Here is a 21,798-nt window from a genome sequence, read left to right on the forward strand (position 1 = left end):
GCCCAAAATAGCTTGCAGAGGAGTTGTTGAAATGAACTGGCCCCGCAGTATCAATGGCCGCATACGTAATTACGGACAGAATGCACGAGGACAAAATACTGGCTTGGCAATGCAAAGAAAGCCGCCATATAGTACACATGTTTTTGAAGAGAAGCCGCTATTGATATGAGGCGAATCAATGCGTTCGGCATGATGTTTGTGAACAGATGCAACGAAACCGACAGTTTTCAACGTTTGGTCCAAGTAGCAGTGGCGCGCGAATGCGGCACATGAGGAAAACGGAGTTATCGTGTCTGTAAAAGTGATCAGCGATCCACAACAGGACTAACTCGAATCGAAGAAACAGAGACAGGATCATACCTCACCGCTGCGCCACAGACCAGCGATCCAGTCAACAGATTCGCCGTTACTTGCGCATGTAGAAGGATGTGTGCTGTGTAGCGTGATCGTGATGTGCGGCGTCAAAACACTATAAATATGTACTATATTTATATATAGTATATGTATACCTCTCGCGGTAGCTTAATTCCATGAGCCCACATTCATGCGTGTCAACACATATGAAACGCATCTCGACTAATTGCGAATGGTCAGAGAAAGAGTTGAATAATGAGATGCCCTAGATCTGTAGCCTGTGTAGCTAATTGTGTGCCAGACTGGCACGGTCCTTACTACGTGGTTTAGCGTTGACGTGCTGGCCCCGTTTCTACTGCTATGGGATACATTATACTCGCGATTGAACTGGGGATTTCAGCTCTTAGCGTGTGGATTCTAACGAGCAGACTGCCCCGCCACGATCCAACCCTAATTCCACGCGTCCCGTCCACATCCCCAAAGCACCGCAGCTCCGGTCGGATGTGCTGTTTCTCGGCCGAACTGCGTACGTATCTAGCATCGTTTCTCCGGTTGTCTACACAAAATACCGGACGGTGGTTCGTGTTTGTTTTGAGAGATTGTGATGGGGTAGCCAAGGCCGACTCTTGGACGGGTACAGCATCGTGGTGACTTGTCTCTATTTCTGTTTGGCGAGGAGAGTGTGGAGTTTCCACATAGGCCGCAGTAGAAATGGCGTTTGGAATCTTCAGTAGTGCCTCCATTGTTCTGCATTGCTCCTCTTGTCTTGCTCGGTCACGCTTTCCCTTCGCAGCCTTTCGATTCTCTGCGTCGCCAGTGCCCCCCTCGATTTCTAGATGGCCTTTTTCCTTGAGCGGCGGCTTTCTGCAGCGCGTGCTCAGCTGCTGTCACTTTTTTCCCCGTTTAAAACACTGGCTAGCTGGTCGGCCGCACATTTCGGCTCATGCCAGCGCATGTTGCAAGAGGAGACAGAGCCGAGCCTAGCTTCTTCTTCCAGAAAACGCCTCCGCCTCCAGCGTCTTGCCGTCGGAAGGAGTCCGGCGCGTCGTCGCTATATCGACAGCGAGCTCCGGTGAGTCCTTTGAGATGAGTCGCATAGCGGCCACCATGCGCGCGATTGCCGGAAAGGGACCGTGAGCACGGGGTGCGCAGGCCTAGGCAGAAAGGGACTGCTCTCTCTGAAAAGTGCGACTAGTGTTAGCAAACGCGACACAGTTTCCCCTCTGTGCGAGAGCGTTCCAGTTTCCTCGTTTCGTTTGTTTTCTGGGAAAACGCAACGGAGAGTTGCAGAAACGGAGAGAGATTTCTGTCGGCCCCGCGTCCAGCCACACTGTATACCTTGCCAGCCAACCGCTACAAAATTTTTTGTAAGACACTCCTCGAAGGAAAGAACAGGAACCTCCGGACTCACGCCATGCGCGTTGGCTAATCAGGCTTTTCTAGTTCAGAACGTTCCGTACCTCTTGTTTTCGAGTTTTCTTTCCCGCTTGGACTGCGTACCTTCCTGCAAAACCTGCATCCGCGGCTGCGCCCGCTGACCAGCGCTTCTTGCCTCTGACGTGCGACGAAGTGTATGTACAGCCGTGCTAGTCTGGCATCGCTTGTAGCAGAGTTCGGACGCGGTTTTCTTCGATGCATCGAAGTTTTTTGAGTTGCTTGCGGCCATGCGAGTGATGGGACGGTAGGAAGAACGGTGAAGTTTCCAGTGAAGCGCTGCTTTTTGTGCTGGAAGGTTGCTCCGCAACTCGCCGGCCGTGTGGTGCGTGTGAAGTAGAAACACAGTGAGTGGTGTGTGTCTCCTGGTGAATCGTTTTTCTGTCCATCTGGCATTCATGTTGCGTCCCAGGGGTTGCCGCCCCTTTTCTGCTTGCGTCAGAGGCTGTCCGGTTCCTTTTTTCCGTTACACTGCAAGGCGCGACGGCGCTGGGATCTTTCCCACCCCGGTGGCTTGTCCGTCCGCAGCTGATATGCTCCCATACATATTGATGTGCTTGTGTGTTGTGATCTTCAGGGTTCTACTTTGGCAGCGGTTCGACGTATGGTGTTCGGCTCTACGCTGCAGCTGCCACTCTCTCTCGTCAACAGCGCTTGGGGTCTTCGGGGACGCGGCCCCACTGTCCCAGAGATTTTCCCGCTCCTTCCTCCATTGTAGTCCAAGTCTTCCCGTGAAATTTCACCGAAACCATCTCTCAGGGCAACCATGGATCCACGCGGCCCTGTTGGCCCCGCTGCAGCGGGTCCCATGCGTCCCGGCTTTCCCCCCCAGCAAATGATGCGGCCTCAAGGCGTTCCGCCTCAAGGCGCATTCCCCGCGGGACCGCGTGGCCCGGCCGGCCCACCGCTCGGCGGCCCGAATATGGGACCAGGTGTTCCTCCGATGGGACCGGGTGGTGTTCCGATGAATCAGCCGAGAGGTCCCGGAGGTGTTCCGATGAATCAGCCGAGAGGCCCCGGCGGTCCACCTCCACCTGGTGTCCGCGGGCCCATGCCCGGCGGCATGATGCCACCGCAAGGTCCTCCGGGCGCAGCGCCTCCCCCAGGTGCTCGTCCAGGCATGCCGCCCCCAACAGGAATGCCTATGCGCCCTGACGACAGATTCCGCATGTCGCCGCCAGCTCCAGGGGCACCTGCGGGGATGCCCGGAACCGGAATGCCCCCACAAGGACTCCCTAGGGTTCCGGCGGGCCAGCTTGGCGGCGGCACGGGCGGAATGCCGGCTGCTCCTGAAGCCAGGCACCCAGTGCCCGACCTCAAGAGCCAGCGCGGCGCGAACCAGAAAGACCTCACTTCGCGTCGGTCTCGGGATGTGGTAAGAAATGGACACATCCAGTCAATGCAAAGGGGAATACATGCGAATAGACGAGGGAGCGCAACAGTCTTTAGAAGGCCTGTTTGAAGGAGCGGTGGGGCGAGCCGTAAACTAGACACCCACACTCTTCACGGAGCGGATGTGTGACTGTACGCGGTGGCAGGCTGCGTGATTTCCTCTTTCTCCTCTCAGAGAAAACTGGAAGACGACGAACGCTCCGATCAACAGTTTGGAGAGGAAGTCGCAAACAAAGGCCTACAGGTGAGAACCAGGCGCAAGTGGAAAGGGCGTTTTCCGTGGCGGAATCAAGGCCTCGAATTGACTTGCCGGAGAAAGGACACACAGAAGCACATGCCAGTGCAATTTCTCAGTAGACCTCTGCAAATCGGTTGACTGTTTCCGGTGCGTTCGTCCGCAGACGTTTTCACGCCTTGTTGTTCTGAACGATGTCGGCGATCTCGGTGCCTGGAACGGGTACACCTGGAAATCAAAGCGGCCACCCTCCGAGTTCTTTATCAAGATCACCCATGATTCTGTAAGTTCCGTAGGATGATGATGATCTTCAACAGGCCAGGTGCGGCCCGGATGAAGGCTGTCTCTCAAAGCCCAATGGAGCCTGGCAAAACCGTAGGAGCGTGGTGATCCACCTTTCAATACACTCGCAGTACCACTGGATCCAGTCATCCGGGCGTCTACCGTTTGTCCATCCAAGCACGGGTGCTGTAGCGGTTGGGCATTGAAAATGTGTGAACAGAAATAGTTCTATGACGATTCTCTTGGTTCGAGCTCGGGCGAAGACTGGCAAGAACAGGGCAGTTTGCAAGTCGGTACACCCCGTGTGTCATGACTCGTAGGACGGTCGCCTCTGGGCCATCACGGAGAACTACGAAGTTGGCAAGTTGACTGCGAACGGTTTCAAGACCCTCGGCCACATCGGCCACGAAGACGTTGTCGACATCACCTTTGACCCCAAAGACAACAGCATGTGGGCAATCAATCGCGTGGTAAGTCTGCAGTTTGCCGGTATCTCTCGTAGGCATCAGGTGTCGCTGTGTACACCGTGCTTGGGCACTGTGACGTGCTTGGGCACTGTGAGGATGCGACGAGAGATGGTGACCTGCAAGTGGGTCCGGGTGATGTGTCGCGTTTTGTTTCTTTTCAGGGCGAGCTGCTGCACTGGGTCGGCTACACCTGGGACAAGAAGTACCATGTTGGCTTCCACAAGCTGAAGGCTCTGGCTGTAAGTTATGTGTTATGTGCAGCGCACGTGACAGAGCCGGAACGAGCGCGTGGTGACCGGATGAGGAGGGAACACAACGCTTTTGTTGTGTCAGACTCTGTGGTTTTCTTGTTCTGTCGTAATGTGGTACCTGAGTTCTCACCGCACCTGCATCCACTGAAAAGGATCTTCAAAGCAACAGTCACCTTGCTGATGTTTTCTGTATGCAGTTTGACAGGAAGGGAAATCTTTGGGTCATCAACACAGCAGGTGAAATTGCCATGTGGGACGAGGACCAGCAACAGTGGGATCTTAAGGTACGTGCAGCCTCAGATACTGTTGGCCTCTTCAGTCGTGTTTTTGGGCTTTCGGGCGACTCAGTGGAAGAAGCTCACCGCATTGTCACCTTTGTTGGGCTCTCACTGCTCGGCCACTCCGTTACTCGCCCGCTCCTTTACTCGCCCGAAGTCTGTATCCTTTCCACATATCTGTGCTCCTCCTCTCTGCTTTTCTCTGTCTTTTTTGTCTCCAGGAAGTGCCAGGCGCTGCGCGGTTGCACACGCTCGCGTTCGATGAGAACAACAAAATGTGGGTCGTGGGCAACCACAGCGAGCTGATGCTGTTGGCTGGCAATCGTTGGGTTGTCTATGGCTGGGTAGGCTGCTGGAAGTTCAAGGATATCGCCTTCCGCTGGAGCAAAGCGGCGATTGAAAATCTCCGATCAACCCGAGCTACCGGGACAGTGTTTCGCTCTTCGAATTCCAACGCCCTTCCTGGCGTGCTCTCGCAACCCCAACTTGCGTAGGCATATGCCGGTTTCACCCATTTCGTCCTTTCTCAAAAATGGACACGAGGGGGCTCCTAAGACACTCTGCACCGCTGACTGGATAATGCCGCCGGGAATTTTGTCTTCACGAAAGAAACGTTTAGCTGAAGCGAGGCACCCGGATTCCAGTCGCAGGACCGAGTCCAGTGGAGAGAGTCTGCATTCGAGTAACGCTGTGATTTTGCCGTAATTAGAAAGCGGATGCTGCGTTGGAGCCGGAGAGCGGGGACGCAAATTGTGGTTTTTTTTTAATGCAGTTGTCGCTCTCGATAGGGGCAGCTACCTGGTAGAGTGTTGGTTTCGAAAGTGCAATCGTATTGGTTTCTTGACACTTTATGTTCGGGCGCTGTCATCGGCCGTATTAAACTCGGGAATGGCCACGAAAGGCGTGGGCCGTGTACAGCCAGTAACGGGTCTGTACTAAACAGAGGAGACCAGCTACGAGGCGATACCCGCAAGCCATGTGCATTTGTCTTTTATCGGGCGCATTCGTATACTAAAGCTGTTACTCGAGTCGCCGTGCCGTACAGGGGACACTGTCCGACTTTGCCTGTGTCCTTAGACTTGGGCAGCGCCATTCAGGTGCGTGTTGCCGCTGTGGTTGTCGGAAGAGGGTGCCTAAGCTCGTAGAACGAGATCAGCTAATTAGCTGAATTGTACACGAGGCTGTCTTAATACAGAGTAGGCATGTGGAGCTGGTTGTTTCTGCGCCAGCCTGTCTTGGGGGTTGCATCCAGGGGGTTAAAGTGGCATCGGGTTAGACTGTGGTTGTGAGCGTGTCAAGTCGATCACGGTTTACAGCGTTGGCGGCTTGTTACACGCGGACGTTTCTCACAGCGCGCCGTCTCGAACAATTCCAACGCTGTTCGGAACGGACCAGATTTGTTCGCCTCCCAAAAAGTCACGAATTCTCGGAAACTCGAAGCGATTGGTCTTCACGCGGCGACTAGCGACAGCTTCGCCGCGCCAGAGAGTCGAGTCCACCTGCTGAGGCGACCCAACTCTGTGCAGGACACACATATCATGTAAATTGTTATGAACGAGCGTGCTCAACCGGAGAACGTTCCCTGGAAACTGGACTACACGCACAGTGATATCGTTGTGAAAGTCGCCGGTGGCAACGTACTCATGCCATAGCACCGATGAGTTTGCGTTCTTCGAATGTTTACACAGAAAAGTGAAAACGTCGGACTTCATCAAGAGTCTCGATGCGGCAGCCAAAAATACCGTTTGTGACTCGTTGAAAACTGTAGTCAGGTCCAACGACCATGCAAGCGGAGGGCAGAGTTGCAATGGCCATGCCACATCTGATTAGATCTTTTGGCACGTCCCTTTCAAACGGTCCACGCCAGGGGATGAACATGATACGCTGCGTAGAGATTGATAACTAACCAGCAAGGTTCCGAGAGGCGGTCCAAACGTTCCCGACATCATACAGTGATGCTCTCTCATTAGCTCCAAAACGAACAGTCTTTCGAGGCCGTGGAGGGTCGTCGGTGAGGGCCCCTTTCACAGTGCTCTGCCGTGGGCATTGAAACTAACCCACAGTTCAACCCTGTATTATTTAACTCAGTTAATTAGTGTTAGGTTTGATATTCTGTACCAACCGATCTAAAATCGTGATGTCTTTTCGTTACGTGACGAGCGGTAAGGCCACTTGGATAAGATTCCGTGTTTGTTGGCGTGGTAACTACCGCCACAAGCATCTAGAAAGGTTTGCAGATAACGCTTGTCGTTGCAGAGATAACTGCTTCTTCGACGGTGTGGGGGAAGAAATGTGCAACCGAGAAAACACAAGGACGGGAATGGAGCTGCAGGCCTCATACTGTAAATGATTCAGTCTAAGGAGCGTCTGACACAATGACAACACGAACGAAGGGCGTCCGACAGCCGCGTCCCCCCTGCGAAGGTCGATTCGATTAGCAGTAGAAAAGACTTTAGTGCGTGTGCTGACGGTGAGGAAGAGGGAGGAGAGATTTGCATTGGCATCCGCAACTGGTACGGCGCATTGCTTCTTTTCTACACCGATGCAGTGAAAGACAGTTTCGCCGGAAAAACTGCTGGCAAGGAGCGGAGGCAAAACAGGGAAAGCCTGTGGGTTATCGCAGCCCTCGGATCCTCAGCGGTACTTTCTGATCGCCGCAAAAGCCACCGCATAATATGACTGCTGAATTCAGCTGCCCCTGGCGCCTATAACGGTGTATGTGTGTGTTCCGGTTGTGGAGGTGAGAGAGAACGGCAGTGCTTTTTCTCGGAAAAGAAGCACCAAAAGTGTCATCACCCTGCAGGTGAACAGGCGATGGCGGCAATCTCAGTCCCAGAGGGGGCCCTCTGAATCATCGTCCAAGTCCAGCTGCTCAATCTCCTCTTCCCGGTCCGCTGCTTCTGCGGCCCGCTGTTCGCCTTGGGCCAGAATGGAAACGATACCTTTCACACGACACGTTTCTTTTCCGTCACGCAACAGTGCTACTTCTTTCTCGTGTTGCTCTTCTCTGTCGACCTCCTGGAGCTGTTTGTCCTCCGGTCTACTTGACTGGAGCTGCGTTCTGATGAGTTCCTCGGCTCCAGTGCCCTGCAGTTTGCCCTCACGGAACAGTTGCAGTCGCCTCCGCAGCTTCTGTTTCCTCTCCTGTTCTGCCATTTCATCTACTCCCGTTTCAAAAAACTTCTTGCGGTTTTCAAGGACCGGGCCACATTGTTCCGGGCATCCCTCGCGACAGCCGCCCCAAACAACGCATCGCGCGGCCTCGGCACTACACCACCGACACTTCAACTCCTCCGTTAACTGGCGTCCGAGACCTGTGCATTTTTCCCCGCAGAACTCTCTGCAGTCCCATTCTTTTGTGCAGAAGTTTCGCGAGTAGCGGCAAATCTCGCAGTAGGGCTTCAGTGGTCCGAAACCGTAGATCGACGTCATGCGCGTCCACCGCTCCCGCGTTAAGAAGTGCGGAACTTCATCAAACGGACGCTCGAATGTGTTACGAACTGCTCCGGAGCCAGTAGCGCTGACGATACCTTCGGCGTTTGCTTCGGTTCGAGGTACACGTTCTCGTCTTCCACTTTTGTCGATGTCGTCTTCTCTCCCCGTACCCGCCGGAGAAGAGTCGAACAGACCCTCCGCGAAAGGGGGGGCGCTTGGACACGTTTCAGGCACGGCAGGAGAAAAGCGCTGCGAGGCCGAGTGCTGATGAAACGACCTTTCGCTCCCTTTGCTCGGCAATTCCTTCGTAAGACTTTGGCCTTCTTTGGAAGACTGCGTGCCGTAGAGTTCCGACGCCGTGGCACCAACGCGTGCGAAACAGATGCCAGACGCAGCGAAGAAAAGTGCACAAAAATCGAATCGAATAAACATGTTGGTCCCTTTATCTGCTTTCGCGAGCAATACTGGGGCGCACTGAAGCAAGACAAAGCCTTCTTCACAAGTCTGACTGTTGAGGCCCTTTGGCGAGGCCGACCATTGGCACCGTGGACCAGTGGATTGACGCGCGGAGCGAGGTCAGGCGATGGCCAGCTCATCTGCATTGCAGAATAAAAAGAAGAAACAGGTGTTTTTTGAGACGTGTCCACGACGCGTCCCAGCATTCCGAACACGAGAACCTCGCCTGACACAGCGCGGAGCCCGCTGGAGCTGGACGGGTTCCTTGACGTTGAAACGCCCGTTTGAAGCGTTTGCATCAGCTGTGAAACAGTTGATCGCGGCACAAATTCTCCGCAGGCAGTCTTTTACGGATGCAACTCGAGCAAGCGTTCTAACGGCAAGTGACCCAAGGGTCGGGGGCTTTAAGTGCAGCCGGTCGATCGTCCATGTGTGTACTGGCACCTATGTGTTTTGCAACGGAGGGACTCCGCTGATGGTGCACACTGACTCAGGAGAAGAAAGGTTTGAAATGGCCACTAAGACGCTGCCACAAACACAGGCACGCTACGTAATCGACGATTCAGCTGTCATGCTGTTCTATCCACGAGAGAGCGGCGTGAGAGCTAGTCGGCTCTCGAAAAAGGGAGGCGTGTCTGTTTCCTCGGCATCATCCAGCGTTTTCGGGGAGCGAAATGCAGCCGTCGTTCTGAAGAAATGTCCTCTTCTCCACCATACAGCAGAGAAGAAAGTGCAGAAGAACGGACGCCCCATCTGCTGTACGCCTCAAAACTTTCTGCTGTGGCTCAGAGAAATGGTACAGGGTGTGAAAGCCTGCGATTGCTCGTCATTTTCCTCTTCGCCGGTCACCTTGGACCACTTTCGTTGATTAGCGGAGGGGGTTTTCTTTCCTTAAGCTTTTCCCGTCTTTACACAAGTTTCCGGTTTCTCCCGTTAGCAGGCATAACGTGTGCCGCCTGGAAAGAATCCACACGCTGCGCCCTCCCAGCGTTTGCCGCGCGCACAGACGTGTCTCTTGACTGGAATGCTTTTTACCGGATAAGCCGCAAACCTCTCCGCATCCATACTGCTTTTGTCTTTTCTGGGCTCTCAAGCGTGAGAAACACGTGGTCTCTCCTCTCGGGCGTTGCTGCAAAGGCGGCCGGCCTGTCCCTCTCCCCTGCAGTCTGAACTCGCCAGAGAACACGGAGTCTCTCTCTCCCAGCAGATCTTTCCCGACGGCCTCCTTCCTGAAGGAAAAGACACGTTTTCAACTGGCGCGGTGTCTCTACACCGGCTTGGAAATCGCGAGACTTCCCGCGCCTTTTTCACACTGTTCGTCGGTTCTGCCTTTCTCGCGTTGTGCCTCCTTTCGCCGTTTTTTTCGTTCTCATACACGCTGCCCCGAGGACTCCTCCGCTCCTTGCTGGGCTTTGAGTTTGCTGTGCCTCGTGCAGCCCGCACGCGAGAGCCTCGGAGTCAACGTTTCGACTGGGGGTTTCGTCCGAGAGAGAGCTTGCTATCGCTGTTGCTCGTCCGAAGAATTCGCGAGAGAGCGGGAAAGACAAAACGCAATTTTTTGCATGTTTTTTCCTGGAAAGGGAGTCTCCCTCTCGCGCTGGATTCCAACCGACGGCTCTAGAACTCGCAGAGGAAGGCGGACTTTTTCCCGGGGCGCCGAGCCGCGGAATTCCGGCCGGCGTTTTTGTCTTTTGTTGTTTTTCTTTTCCCTCTCGCGATTCCGGCCGACCACTTTTTCGTCTTTGGACAGAGCCGGCGCCTTTACTCTTCGCTTCACAAATTCTCGGTACAGGGCGGACCTCAAGACACACGGAAAAGGCGCTCCTCTCCAGCCCTACCGCCCTCCTGGTTGAACACTTCCCCCCTTCTTCCGCGTCCGACTTTTTGCCTCTGAATTTTTCTCGACTTTTCCCCCGGTTCTGCGACCGTGTGCGGGTGTTCCGCCACTCCGGCAAACGTCACTGGCAAGCACAAGATCGCGCGCCTCCCTGAGTTCCGCTTCTCCGATTCCTCTCCGTTCCTCCCCTCTCGCTCTTGCCCCATCATGAGCCGCCCGTCCCCGTCGAACGGCCGCTCTTTTCTCTAGGTCGCGCGTTTGCTCTTTTCCCTCTCCTTTTCCCCACATATTCCTTTCCAGGCGCCCTCTCTCTTCTCGAACGCTGCGCGACACTCTTTCCTCGCTTTCCTCTTCCGCTCAACTCGCCCCCACGATGGCTCTGTTCCGGGGATGCAGCAACGTCATCGACGAGAGCCTGGACGAGTTCCTCGTCAAACACGACCCAGACTACGCGGGAGGCCGAGTGCGGCCGGAAGACACCGAAGACAGCACGCGCTGGCGAGCGTCTTCTCCAGGTCCGCCGTCCAGTGCAGACAAACCGCGGACTTTCCTCGGAAGCGTCGAATCGAGTCTGCAGGAACGGGCCGAGTCCGAAGCCTACAAGCGCAGCCTCTCGCCTCGCGCAGGAAGAGCGAGAACAGACGATGACGCTCCCGTGAAAATCGACACGCAGAAACTCGGCCGAGCTCTCAGCGTCGCCGTTACTGGGCTCGGCGAGCAAGTGAAACATGGTAAGAACACAGACAGGAGCGGCTGTCACCGCGGGAGCGAAGGAATAAAGACGCCCGACACAGAAGCACACACACACACGGGGTGGGGATGTTATAGGGGGGGCTGTATGTATACGCCACAGACCGTACGGAAATGAAAACCCGACGACCCGGCCTTCCATTTCCCTCTCGTTCTCCTGGATGTCTCGTGTCTACCGCTCGACTGTTTTCTTCCTGTCTCCCTCCCTGTTCGCGCGTTCTCTCTTCTCTCGTTCTTTTGTCTGTCGTTCTCTCTTCTCTCGTTCTTCCTTTGCTCTCTCTTTCTCTCCCTTTTCCCTTTTTCCTTCTGTCTCGTTCTCATCTCGGCTTTCTGTTTCTTTCTCCGCTCTCCTCTGTGTTTTCCTGCCTTCTCGGGCCGTCTCTGTGTCGGCGTCGCACGGAAGCGCGTTCCCCGCCACCGCCCCACCGTCTCGTCTTCCGCGCGCTCGTCTCCGTGCACTCTTTTTCTTTATGTTCCTATTGAGGCTTTCCTTTTTGCACGCTTTCGCGCGCCTCGACGCCTCGCCTGCCGCCCTTCTCGACATTTCTGCGCCGTCCGTCGCACTTCTCTCCGCAGGCGGCGAACTTCTCTGGCGGTCAGCTGTCACGGCAGCTGGACAGGTGATTGTGCAGCACGGGCTGCAGACTCGCTCAGGCGGTCCAGGCGCGTCTCTCGCAGGCTTTGCTTCACCCTCTGCGCTCATATCCTCCTCGCTCTCTTCCTCGTCCCTCGCCTCGGCTGTCTCTTCCGCCTCCTGCTTCAACCTCCAGCTCCCCGCCGGGGGCCCGAAGGCCTGGGGCCTCATGGGCCTCGACCCCGCCGGCCCGATGTCCCTCGGCGCCTGGATGGCTTCGCCCTCGGTCGAGGCGGACGTGTGGGGCGACGGGAACTTCAACCTGCTTCTTCAAGAACAGAGACAAAATGGTGACGTCACTGGACAACTCGTCGCAGAGCCTAGAGCAAAAGACGGTACGCACAGATGGACGCACACGGCGATACACACATGTATATGTATAGGCACGTGCATGCGCCGATGCTCCTGTATTTCGCTCTAAAAAACAAAGTCCACGCGGAGTTAATCAGATGTGACTCCTGAAAGAAGCGCGTGTCTGCCGACGTTCTTGAGGAGGGAACGGGACGAGCAGTCAGGGTGGGGTGTTGCCAGGTTCAGAAAGAAATTGATGCTTAGGTGCTTTCATATCCCGTCGTTTACAAAGAGCGAAAAAGTGCCTCTGTTGAAGAGGATGTCTCTCCTGCAACCCGTCCTGTTTCTTCCCATGGTTACGGTCCGTGGCTCTCTCCTCGCACCAGGATCGTGCCGAGTTTCTGCCGCTGTGAGGAAAGCTGAAGAACCCATACGAAGGATCCAGCTATCTATATCTACCTATAAATATATACATATATATATATATATATATATGCACATGCATAATGTAATGTATGTATGTATGCATGCGGACATACATAGATTTGTACATGCATACCTTCCTCTGATCTTTTTCCCGATAAAAACTGTGTTTCGCAGGTGAGGCAAGAGCCAGCGCCGGGCTGTTCACGTACCGCTGGAGACGGCGTTTCCCCAATGGTGTCCTCGTCGACGTTGCCGATGTCACGGGAAAGTAAGGCAAATCCGGCGATGCACTTCTGGTCTTTCGTGCCCATCAAATTCTTGTCTCGATCTCTCTGTGCCGAGCAACCTGTGTACCTGTCCATCAATGTCTAGCTCTGTACGTCTAGCTATCTGTCGATGTATATATCGAGTTCTCTGTCTTTCTGCATGTGCCTGCGCATCCCCATTCACGGTCTACCTGCATCGCTGCCTTCACAGATAAACCCATATATATATATATATATATATACATAACGCGTGTGGATACACGCCACGTAGGAGGAGCAAGTGGCGTTCGGGTGCATCTACAGCGAAGCCGCGCCTGCACTTCCGCTTTCTTGCAGCACTTACTTCATTTCCGCCGATGACATTGGCTGCAAAGTCCAGGTGACCTGCAGCTGCGCCCGATCTGCGTTTGTGGGGGAAATGCATGCGGCGCTCGGCCCCTTTTACGTGGACACGCGTTCGCGGTCGTGTGTCCTTAACTCCTTAGCGCGAGGCGACTCGCGATTTCCTTGTTGCGCGTAAGGCCCAGATCGAGAAAGAAAAGGAAAGGGAGAGAACAGGACAAGAGAAGGAAGAGAAGAGGACAAAGAGAAGGAAGAAGACGAGTACCGAGCACGATCGAAGGAGGATGTACACGTTCGCGTTTTTCGGGGTTCTTGTTTATCGTTTTGACGTCGGTTTGGAGTTTTTGCCATGCGTCTTTTGTCGCTTTTCCCCTTCATCTTTTGTGCTTTCGCTGGAGAAGGGTGGGATGTTCGCGACCGGAGGCGCCGAGACACGCGCAGCGACACAAACATTTCGCATCTGCCTTGCAACGACATCGCAAACATCTACATGCAGATCTATATATATGCATATATGCATATCTGTATACATTTGTGTGTGGCGGGAGATCTGTGTATCTTTTTCGTAGAGTTCTCGAAGACGTGGACGACGAGTTTCGAGGATCTCAACGTTCCCGCTCGCCGTCTCCCCTGCGTGCCGATGCCTCGAGGGCGAGCATGCAACCCCGCCGTTTCCCGGACGGACGGAGAGAAGAGAGAGCGTCGATGCCGCGAGAAGAAGGGAAGGAGTTTTTCGTCTACGTCGGCCACGAGGAAGTCGTTGTCACCCAAAGAGGCATTGCGACAAGTAAGACTCTCACACGTGTTCTTTGCGGACGCCGTGTGGAGATCCCAGAGTGGACCGAACGCACTCTCACAACGACGCAGGGTGTCGGGGAACTGAAGGAAAGAAATGCTCTCACAAAGGGAGGAAGGCCAAACTCGGTGTTCTCCGTGCTTCTATAAATATATATATATATATATATATATATATATGTTTTTGTATACATATGTTTATGTATATTTTTCTGTAACATAGAGTTGAGGGTGCCTGCTGGTGTGAGCATGCATTGGTCGGATAAACGGCGTGAGCTGTGCGGGTGCTTTGAAGGTACACACTTGCATGCAGAGTGAGGAACCGTCGTTTTGGTGTTGTGTTCGGTTTGCTTTGCATGCGCCGATTTCCTCGACCTCTGTTTTTTCTCAGCCTTCAGCGAAACCGACGATTTCCTCGGCGGCGGAGGCATTAACAGTCTTTTGGACCGTCGCTGGAGTGTGCGGTTTTCGTCCGAGTTTCCAAAACTTCAGCTTCACCATCGACATCCCAGGCGCTTTACAGTGAGTTCCCGGGTTCCTTGCAAACGCCTTTTCTCTCTCAATGGCCACTGTCCCAGCCCACATTCTCTGCCTCTCGTGATGCGTCTTTCTACATACAATTCATATGTCCTTCAATTTGTCTCTCTCTGTATCAAGATCTCTGGAGGATGCTCGTGCCTCTTGTCCGAAGCGACATACAGCTATATATATATATATATATATATACATATGTATATATACATACATACAGGATTTGATCCTGTTCGCATGTCTTTCGTACGCGCGTAGCGTCTCTCCATTTCCTTCTCGATTATAAATGCAGAGAAGGCCTTCGGGTCGTGTCTCACGTTTTTCTTTCAGCTCACCCTCAGTGAGGAGAAGGTTTTTGTGCTGGACGCGTACACTCGGCATCAGCGGGATCTCATGGCGATGACTCTCCGTTCTTTCCATGCCCGAGCCGTTGTCGGAGCTTCGACGCTTCTGGACCTCGTGCATAACATGTCTTGTAAGTTGCCTTTTCTTCTCGCTTTTTGCGGTACTCAACACTCCGCCTCGTTTCCTTCTCTCTCGGTCTCTGCCGTCGCTTTTCCAGCACAAAAAGAGCGTCGCCCCACTCTCACTCTCCTTTCGTTCTCGACAAACCTTGTTCTCTCGTTCTTCCTTTGAAGTCGCTGAATTTTCCATTTGTTAACTTTTTCAGGCACGGGAAAGGCTCCAGTCACCTCAGACGAAATCATTTCTGAACTCGAAGATAAACGCGTCGACCTGTACATGATGGTTCATTCTCTCTCCTCGGTACGGGCTGCTCGTCCGTCGCGACTGGTTCTTCGACAACACCTCGAGACACAGATATCGATTCATAGTTACCATCGAGCAGATGCATATATATATATATATATATATATATGCGCGTAGAGGCACAGTAGTAGATACTTACGCGTTTTCGTGGGTGTAGATAGCTTTCGGAGTCTTTCTATGCATGTTGACCCAGCGGAGAAGGAACAACTTCGACCCTTGGGTGCAGTCGCTTCTGTGTCGGCACGTGCAAACGCCACCGTGGCTGTGTCCCTCGGTCCCCTCCCTCGAATGTCGAGGGTTGTATGTTTTTCCACTCCATTCTTTTCACGCATCGATACACTGTAGGCGACTCAAAGCTTGTCTGTATCTGCATGTCTATCTGTGTATGCGTCTGTATCAACATACGTAAGCATGTAAAAATATGTGTGTAAATATGCTTTATTTTGTGGCGCAGGACATAGTTTTCATGGATGGAGAGAGATGGCACCAGGAGCGAAAGACTGTATCTTTTACATTTGTTTTACCATCTTCTTTCCGGCTCCTCTGTTCGTGTTTGCTCTACCTGTTCTTGCCGGCGGATCTCCTTTTGCTGTAGGAGCTTCACCGTGCAGTGTCAAGCCGCCTTCGAACGATGCGCGACTGGGAGAGAGTCTCGAAAGAGAAGGAAGCGCTGGAAGAAGAAATGACGTCAACGATCCAAGCGTTCCAGAGCCAGCTCGCAGGTAGGGACAGAAGCGAAGAACAGCCGTCGCTCGCACGTCTCGTACCGGTGATGGCGGCTCTCGTGTGTAGAAACAAGGCAAAAAGTTGACTTCAAGTGCAGCTACGTAAAGAGCTGGGTCTCCAGTTTTTTCAGGTGTACCTTCTTCGCAAAGAAAGGCATGAGAGAAAACCGAGCGAGCTTGCCGTCTGTGGCGCGGATAGCCCGACAACTCGCCCACCTCAGACAACAACAGCAGGAAAAAGAGAGACCAGCGGAAGAGAGAGAATAGCAAGAAGAAACAACGAGACCAAGAAAGAGCCGAGGAACGTGCATGCGGTGTTTTTCAGCTTGTTTTCGCTGCGTCGCCCCTCTCTTCCTTTTCGCTTCGTGGCTCTGTTACGGCGTCTCTCTTCCCCTCGGACTCCCCAGTTCCCCTATCTTTTCAGGTTTCTCCACGTTTCCCCCCGTTTCTTTTCGTTTTTCTCAGACCTCGCGAACGAGCAGCCTGCGGCCTCGGCACCCCCTGCAAATGGAAGCTCCGGTAACTGGAATTTAAGTCTTCTTCAGATGACCGACGACATGCAGGCGCTCCGAGCGCAAAACCGCGCCTACGTCGAGGAAATCGAGCAGCTGAAGGTCGCGCAAACAGAGATTGTCATGCGGTTCGAAAACGTAAGGCCTAGAAAACGAGTAAATCTTAAAGCTTTTTCAGTATTCTCTCCATATAAGTATGCGCCGATGCATGCGCTTTTATGCATATATATATATATATATGTAATATATATGTATGTGGACATGCAAAAGTGGTGCTTCACATATGGTGCTTCATAAAGGCCGCTGCAAGTATGTGTATACACTTGTATTTACATGTATAAATATATATATATATATATGTATACATATGTGTGGATGTAGGAGGTTGTAGGCCGGAGAAGGGAGTGCGTTTTTTTTTCAAGAGGTTTTCGTCGTTTCCGCACGTGGCGCATCAGTTTTGTGCGGGTCGCGCACTTTGATATGCGCCTTTGTCTCGTGTTGGCGTCACGTTGGACGCCTCAAAGAGCGGCGACGAGACGCGTCATGTTTCCTCGTGCTCTTTCGGGGTTCTTTCGCAGGAGCGGCATGCGTTCCAGGAGCTGCTGAGGAAGAGACTGGAGACGCTGATGGAGGAAAACCGGCAGCTGCAAGCTGCGAACGAACGGCTGGGCTCTCGTCTCGTCAAGCAAGTGAGCCGGCAACCCGATCCGAGAAAAAAGGTGCACGCCGCGTGTGACTCTGGGGCCAGACGCGTTTTTTGCAGACCCTCAGGGCGAGCACGGCAAAGCGCTCCCCACGTAATTTTCAAACGCTGAAATCGATACAAACTTAGCCTGTCCATTTATGCATTCCTATATGTATGTGTACGTATATGTAGAGATATGTTTATGTGCGTCCACCTGTATGTAGTTATATGCGTATATGTATCATCTGGATGTATGTGTATTTGCCTGCGCTGATTTTTTGTCTCTGCATTTTGGTGGATTTATGCGGGCGACCGTTTTCAGGCGTCGGAAGGAGGAGTGGGATCTTCTGCGGGGGTCGGGCCGAGCAGCGCCAGCAGCCAGGAAGCCCCAGAGCGGCAGCAGGTGGAGATGCGCCGCCTGAGGAAGGAAGTTGAAGAGGCGCATCTGGACAAAGTGAGAAAAGACAACTCGTGGAGAAAGAGGCTGACGCAGCACAGGCACAGGGGGAAGCTACGAAACGTTCTTTTTTCACAGAGCGCAAAAACGTGCGAAAACACACGGGGGGAAACGAGCGGAAACACCCAGCGGAGGGACAGTGGAAACAGGGTGACAGAAGGGACAATGGGAACACAGGAGACAGGGGGACAGTGGGAACACAGGAGACAGAGAGACAAAGGAAACAGAGGAGACAGAGAGACAAAGGAAACAGAGGGCACAGAGGGGAGCGGGAGTTTGTGCAGGGGTGAGAAGAGTGGTCTCGCGTGTGTGTTTTTTCCTGGTCCGCAGCATCAGCTTGCCCACGAGCTGGAGGAAATGAAGGCGGCGGCAGCTCGAGAGAGACAAGAGAAGGAAGCCGCTCTGGCGAACGTGCAAGACGCTCTGGTGCACATGAAGGCGCGCTACGATTGTCTACTTGAGGAAATGGTAAATGCCCGGATCGCACGGAAATGCATTCTTTCAAAAACGAAAAGGCAAAGGCGTAGTGAGGAGACGAAACGTGTGGCAGTGCCGCGCTTTTGCGTGTGTCTCTCTGCGGGGCTGGGCACGGAAAAGACGTATTTTGCCTCTCTTTTTTTCCTGTTGGCGCGTTCCGTGGAGTTTTCGCTGCATGCTGGTTTTCCCCGGGCTTTTTCATGTTTTTCAGCAAGCGCTGCGGGACTCTCGGGACTCCGCTGAAGAGGGCGTGGCGCAGAGAGTGAAAGTTTACGAGGACTTGCTGCTGACGCGCGAGACGCAGTGCAACGAGCACACCAAGCAGCTGGAGACCGCGCAACACAATCTGGCCGAGCTGCAGGCGGAGCGGAACCGTCTGAAAAAGGTTCTCGAGTCCATCACCAAAGGTGAGCGAAACGGAAAGGTGACTTTTGTAAATAACTTGTGCGGGGAAGGCCTCACTGTGCATGTGCAGCGACGAGCGGCTTGGGACGAGTGTGAACGGGGCGTCGGAGACGAAAGGATCCATCGCGACGGTCGTGCGAATGTTTCTTTCCAGATTTGGAGCGGTCGCGAGCATCCCTGGACGCGGCTTCAGCCCGGCAACAGGCGTAAGTCCGAAGACAACTCGATGGGAACGGGACACGCCCGAGGCAGGACAGGTGGGAAGCAGACGGCAGAAGAAAGTTCAGCACAAGTGGAGAGGGGAGACACAAAAACTGCCAGAGGGAAAGACAGCAAACAAACAAGGAGAGAAAGCAGAGGCAAATAAGGATAAGAGAGAGAAGAATACAGAAACACAGGAGAGAAGAGGGAGAGAAGAGGTGGTGGTATGTGGCGAGGCTTCGTGAAGATTTGACGACGGGGGAAGCGAGAGATGCGTGCACAGCGTTTTCCGCGTCGCGGTGTCGACTGCATGCGTTCTTTTTCCCGCTTCGCCTGCTGGCGCGTTCTTCAGTGTGACGGCGGAGAAGCAACAGCTGGAGGCTCGCCTGGCGGACATGGTCCAGCGGCAACAAAGACAGGAACAGCTGAACACGCGCGAAGAGCAACTGAAACAGCAGGAAAGTTTGAGGCGTCTCCAGGAGGCGCAGAAACGAGCGGATGAGGTGTCTCGACAGCTGGAAGAGACTCGGAAGGCCCTGCAACAGGAACAACAACATCGGCAGTTTCAGCAGCAGCGCGCAGACAGCGGACACCAGCAAGCGGCGGCTCTGCAAAACAAACTCGCGGAGCAGGATGCGCAACTGACCCGAATGAAGGCGGAAATCGAACAACTGACGCAAACGGCCCAGTGAGACGCGCAGCAATCGCCAGTCTCCAAGTTCAGATGCACAGAAAAACGATAGGAAACGCCACACTCGCGCAGTCTTCACACTCAGATGTATATACATATATATACATATACATATATATACATATACATACATATATATATATATATTTATATACATATATATTTGTAATGGCCGAGGCTGCGAGAGATCCAAATATATTTTGGGCGTTTGGCTCTTTGCGCGCAAATATGAAGCAGACATGCAAATTTCAATTTTTTTTCTACCCCCAGTGGATAGATTGGTTTGCCGAAGTTCCCACGTCCTTCGCATGCACCCGCCTTAGAACACCGAGATCTCAAAGAGTGTCATGTAGAGAGACAGGCAAGCTCAAACGTATATATATATATATATATATATATGTAGGTGCACGCACAGATAGGAGGAACTGCATGACCGTGTGTAGATTCTCAGAGTGTGTTGGCTTGTGGTTTTCTAGAAGAACACCCGAGGCTGAGGGCGGAGCCGGTGAGGGCGAAGAGAGTCTTTTGCGGGCGAAAGTGACGGAGCTTACCGACGTTCTCGCGCGCCAGGAAGAAGAAATGAAGAGGCTCAAGGTCAGTGTCTAATGTGTTTGCATGCAGGCGCCTCGCCATATGTCGTTGATCTCTCTGTGTAAACGTATTTCCTCGTAGATCGCTCTAGCGACTTCTGTGGGCGAACTTCTTCCATTCGTGTGTGCCTTCACACGGCCGACTAGTGACCCCTTCGGATATGTCTCCACTGATGTATACATAGTTTGTGTTTCCTCCGGATGTTTGCGTAGATTTTCTGCGGTTCCGATTGAGAATCTACTCACTCTTCCGTTCGTTTTCTTTCTCATTCGTGAGTGTCTACTGAGTGTCTCTGCATGCATGTATCTGTGTGTGTCGCTGTCTCGATAGCTGCGTGCTGCATCCGCCTCTTTTCTTTGTTCGTCTTGCCGCTGCGCGCTGCGCCTCAGTCTCCTCGCTCTCTCTCTGCGTCGGCATGTGTGATTTTTGTTCTGACCCCGGCTCTCCGTCTGCATCAAAGTGTGCGCGCCGTCTTAATGGAATGTCCAGTATTTTTAGTCACTGCCGGCCGGACCTCTCAGAACGGCGACCCGGCCGTTTGCGCGCAAGAGAACTGGTGCAGAGGAGGCAATCTGCTTTGTGTGTGTGGTGTTCAATTTCTCTCGTACGCTCAGGACGAAAGTTCGACGCTGAAAACGCGCCTCATCAAGTTGACGAAATCGAACGCCTAAAGGCGGTCTGTGAGGAGAGAAGAGCAGAAAGGAGACGGGCGTGTGTGCGCGGACAGGAAGCACGGGGAACAAAAAGGAGACAGAGAAAAGAAGAAGGGGGATGCGCTTCTTTCAGGACGGGCGGATGTGTGCCCCTGAGAGAGACGGGAAATGTGAAGGCTGGTGGTGAAGCGAGGAGAGGCAGAATGCAAAGTTCGAGACGTCGCCTTGCGGCGGCACAGGGGAAAATAGATTTTCTATTCGTCAAACAAACGCGCACTGAGACGACTAGGCGTTTCTACCTCCGCAGATATATTCCGAGAGATACGGAAAAAGTAAAAGTCGCAAGTACAGAGTTACAATATATATATATATATATATATATTTGCATTTCGGTGCAGACGCGGGGGAGCCGAAGAGGGAGAATTTCTCGAGGCAGGCTACTGGGGCGGAAAGAGAGACTGACGTTTTGACTGGGTTTTCGACGTGTGAGGGCTCACGGCCACGCCACCGAAAAGCGCACAAAAGTGGATGTGTGTCCACCCGTGCCAGCACGTATGAGCGTGGAGTGTAACAGTCTGTTCATCCTTACAGACGCTTGAGTTGGGCACGACTGTTTCTAAGCTTTGAGAATTCGTTTTCCACCACGACACTCGCCCCAGAAACTCGGACTGGAAATGCTACACAAAGCAACGCACGTATCCATACATATATATATATATATATATATATATATATATATATATATATGGATGTCTTTATGTGTATATGCAAATGAGAGGGGCATGCATCTCGCGGGTTTTTTTTTTCTTCATGTGTCTTTCGGTTGTCTTGACCGGCATGGGTTCTTTGCGGCTCCAATGTGCACGCGAATCGTGTGCGAGACGACACACACCGCCGTTTTTCTCTTCGTGTGTCTCCCTTTCGTGGGTCGTCGCCTCCGCTTTCTAACGTCGCAGGTTTTTTCACGCGCTTTCGCACGTCTTTGGACGGTTCTTCGCAGGTTCTGTGTGCTCGTCTCCCCCTCATATGTGAACTGCATGCGTTGACGCCGTCCGCTATGCACGCCGCAGCCGGCAGAGTGAAACTTGAAGAAAGTTTGCGCGGCAAAAAGTTCGTCTCTGCCGGATGCACGTGGCGCTTCGTGAGAAAAGCACCCGCGGGTAGAGCGCAGAAATTT

General features: G+C 53.2%; 3 protein-coding genes across 3 annotated transcripts; 2 read left to right on the forward strand and 1 right to left on the reverse strand.

The window, feature by feature from the left end:
* Window positions 1-2,554: 2,554 nt before the first annotated feature.
* NCLIV_032110 (conserved hypothetical protein) lies at window positions 2,555-5,187 on the forward strand (the record flags this gene model as incomplete). The annotated part of the gene is made up of 7 exons (XM_003883407.1): window positions 2,555-3,163; window positions 3,356-3,424; window positions 3,582-3,698; window positions 4,018-4,167; window positions 4,326-4,403; window positions 4,613-4,699; window positions 4,915-5,187. The coding sequence occupies 7 exons, from the start codon at window positions 2,555-2,557 to the stop codon at window positions 5,185-5,187; spliced, it is 1,383 nt and encodes a 460-aa protein (XP_003883456.1).
* A 2,332-nt stretch (window positions 5,188-7,519) lies between these two features.
* On the reverse strand, window positions 7,520-8,560 carry NCLIV_032120 (conserved hypothetical protein; the record flags this gene model as incomplete). Its single annotated transcript, XM_003883408.1, has 1 exon — window positions 7,520-8,560. One exon carries the CDS (start codon window positions 8,558-8,560, stop codon window positions 7,520-7,522), a length of 1,041 nt encoding a protein of 346 aa, XP_003883457.1.
* A 2,234-nt stretch (window positions 8,561-10,794) lies between these two features.
* NCLIV_032130 (conserved hypothetical protein) lies at window positions 10,795-20,639 on the forward strand (the record flags this gene model as incomplete). Its single annotated transcript, XM_003883409.1, has 17 exons — window positions 10,795-11,152; window positions 11,748-12,140; window positions 12,697-12,790; window positions 13,700-13,917; window positions 14,317-14,447; window positions 14,787-14,931; window positions 15,127-15,221; window positions 15,820-15,946; window positions 16,415-16,599; window positions 17,040-17,150; window positions 17,469-17,600; window positions 17,934-18,071; window positions 18,292-18,487; window positions 18,640-18,691; window positions 19,039-19,374; window positions 19,854-19,971; window positions 20,583-20,639. The coding sequence occupies 17 exons, from the start codon at window positions 10,795-10,797 to the stop codon at window positions 20,637-20,639; spliced, it is 2,886 nt and encodes a 961-aa protein (XP_003883458.1).
* Window positions 20,640-21,798: the final 1,159 nt, after the last annotated feature.

This window comes from Neospora caninum, chromosome VIII (genome assembly GCF_000208865.1).
Source record: "Neospora caninum Liverpool complete genome, chromosome VIII".
NCBI classification, from domain to species: Eukaryota; Apicomplexa; class Conoidasida; order Eucoccidiorida; family Sarcocystidae; genus Neospora; species Neospora caninum.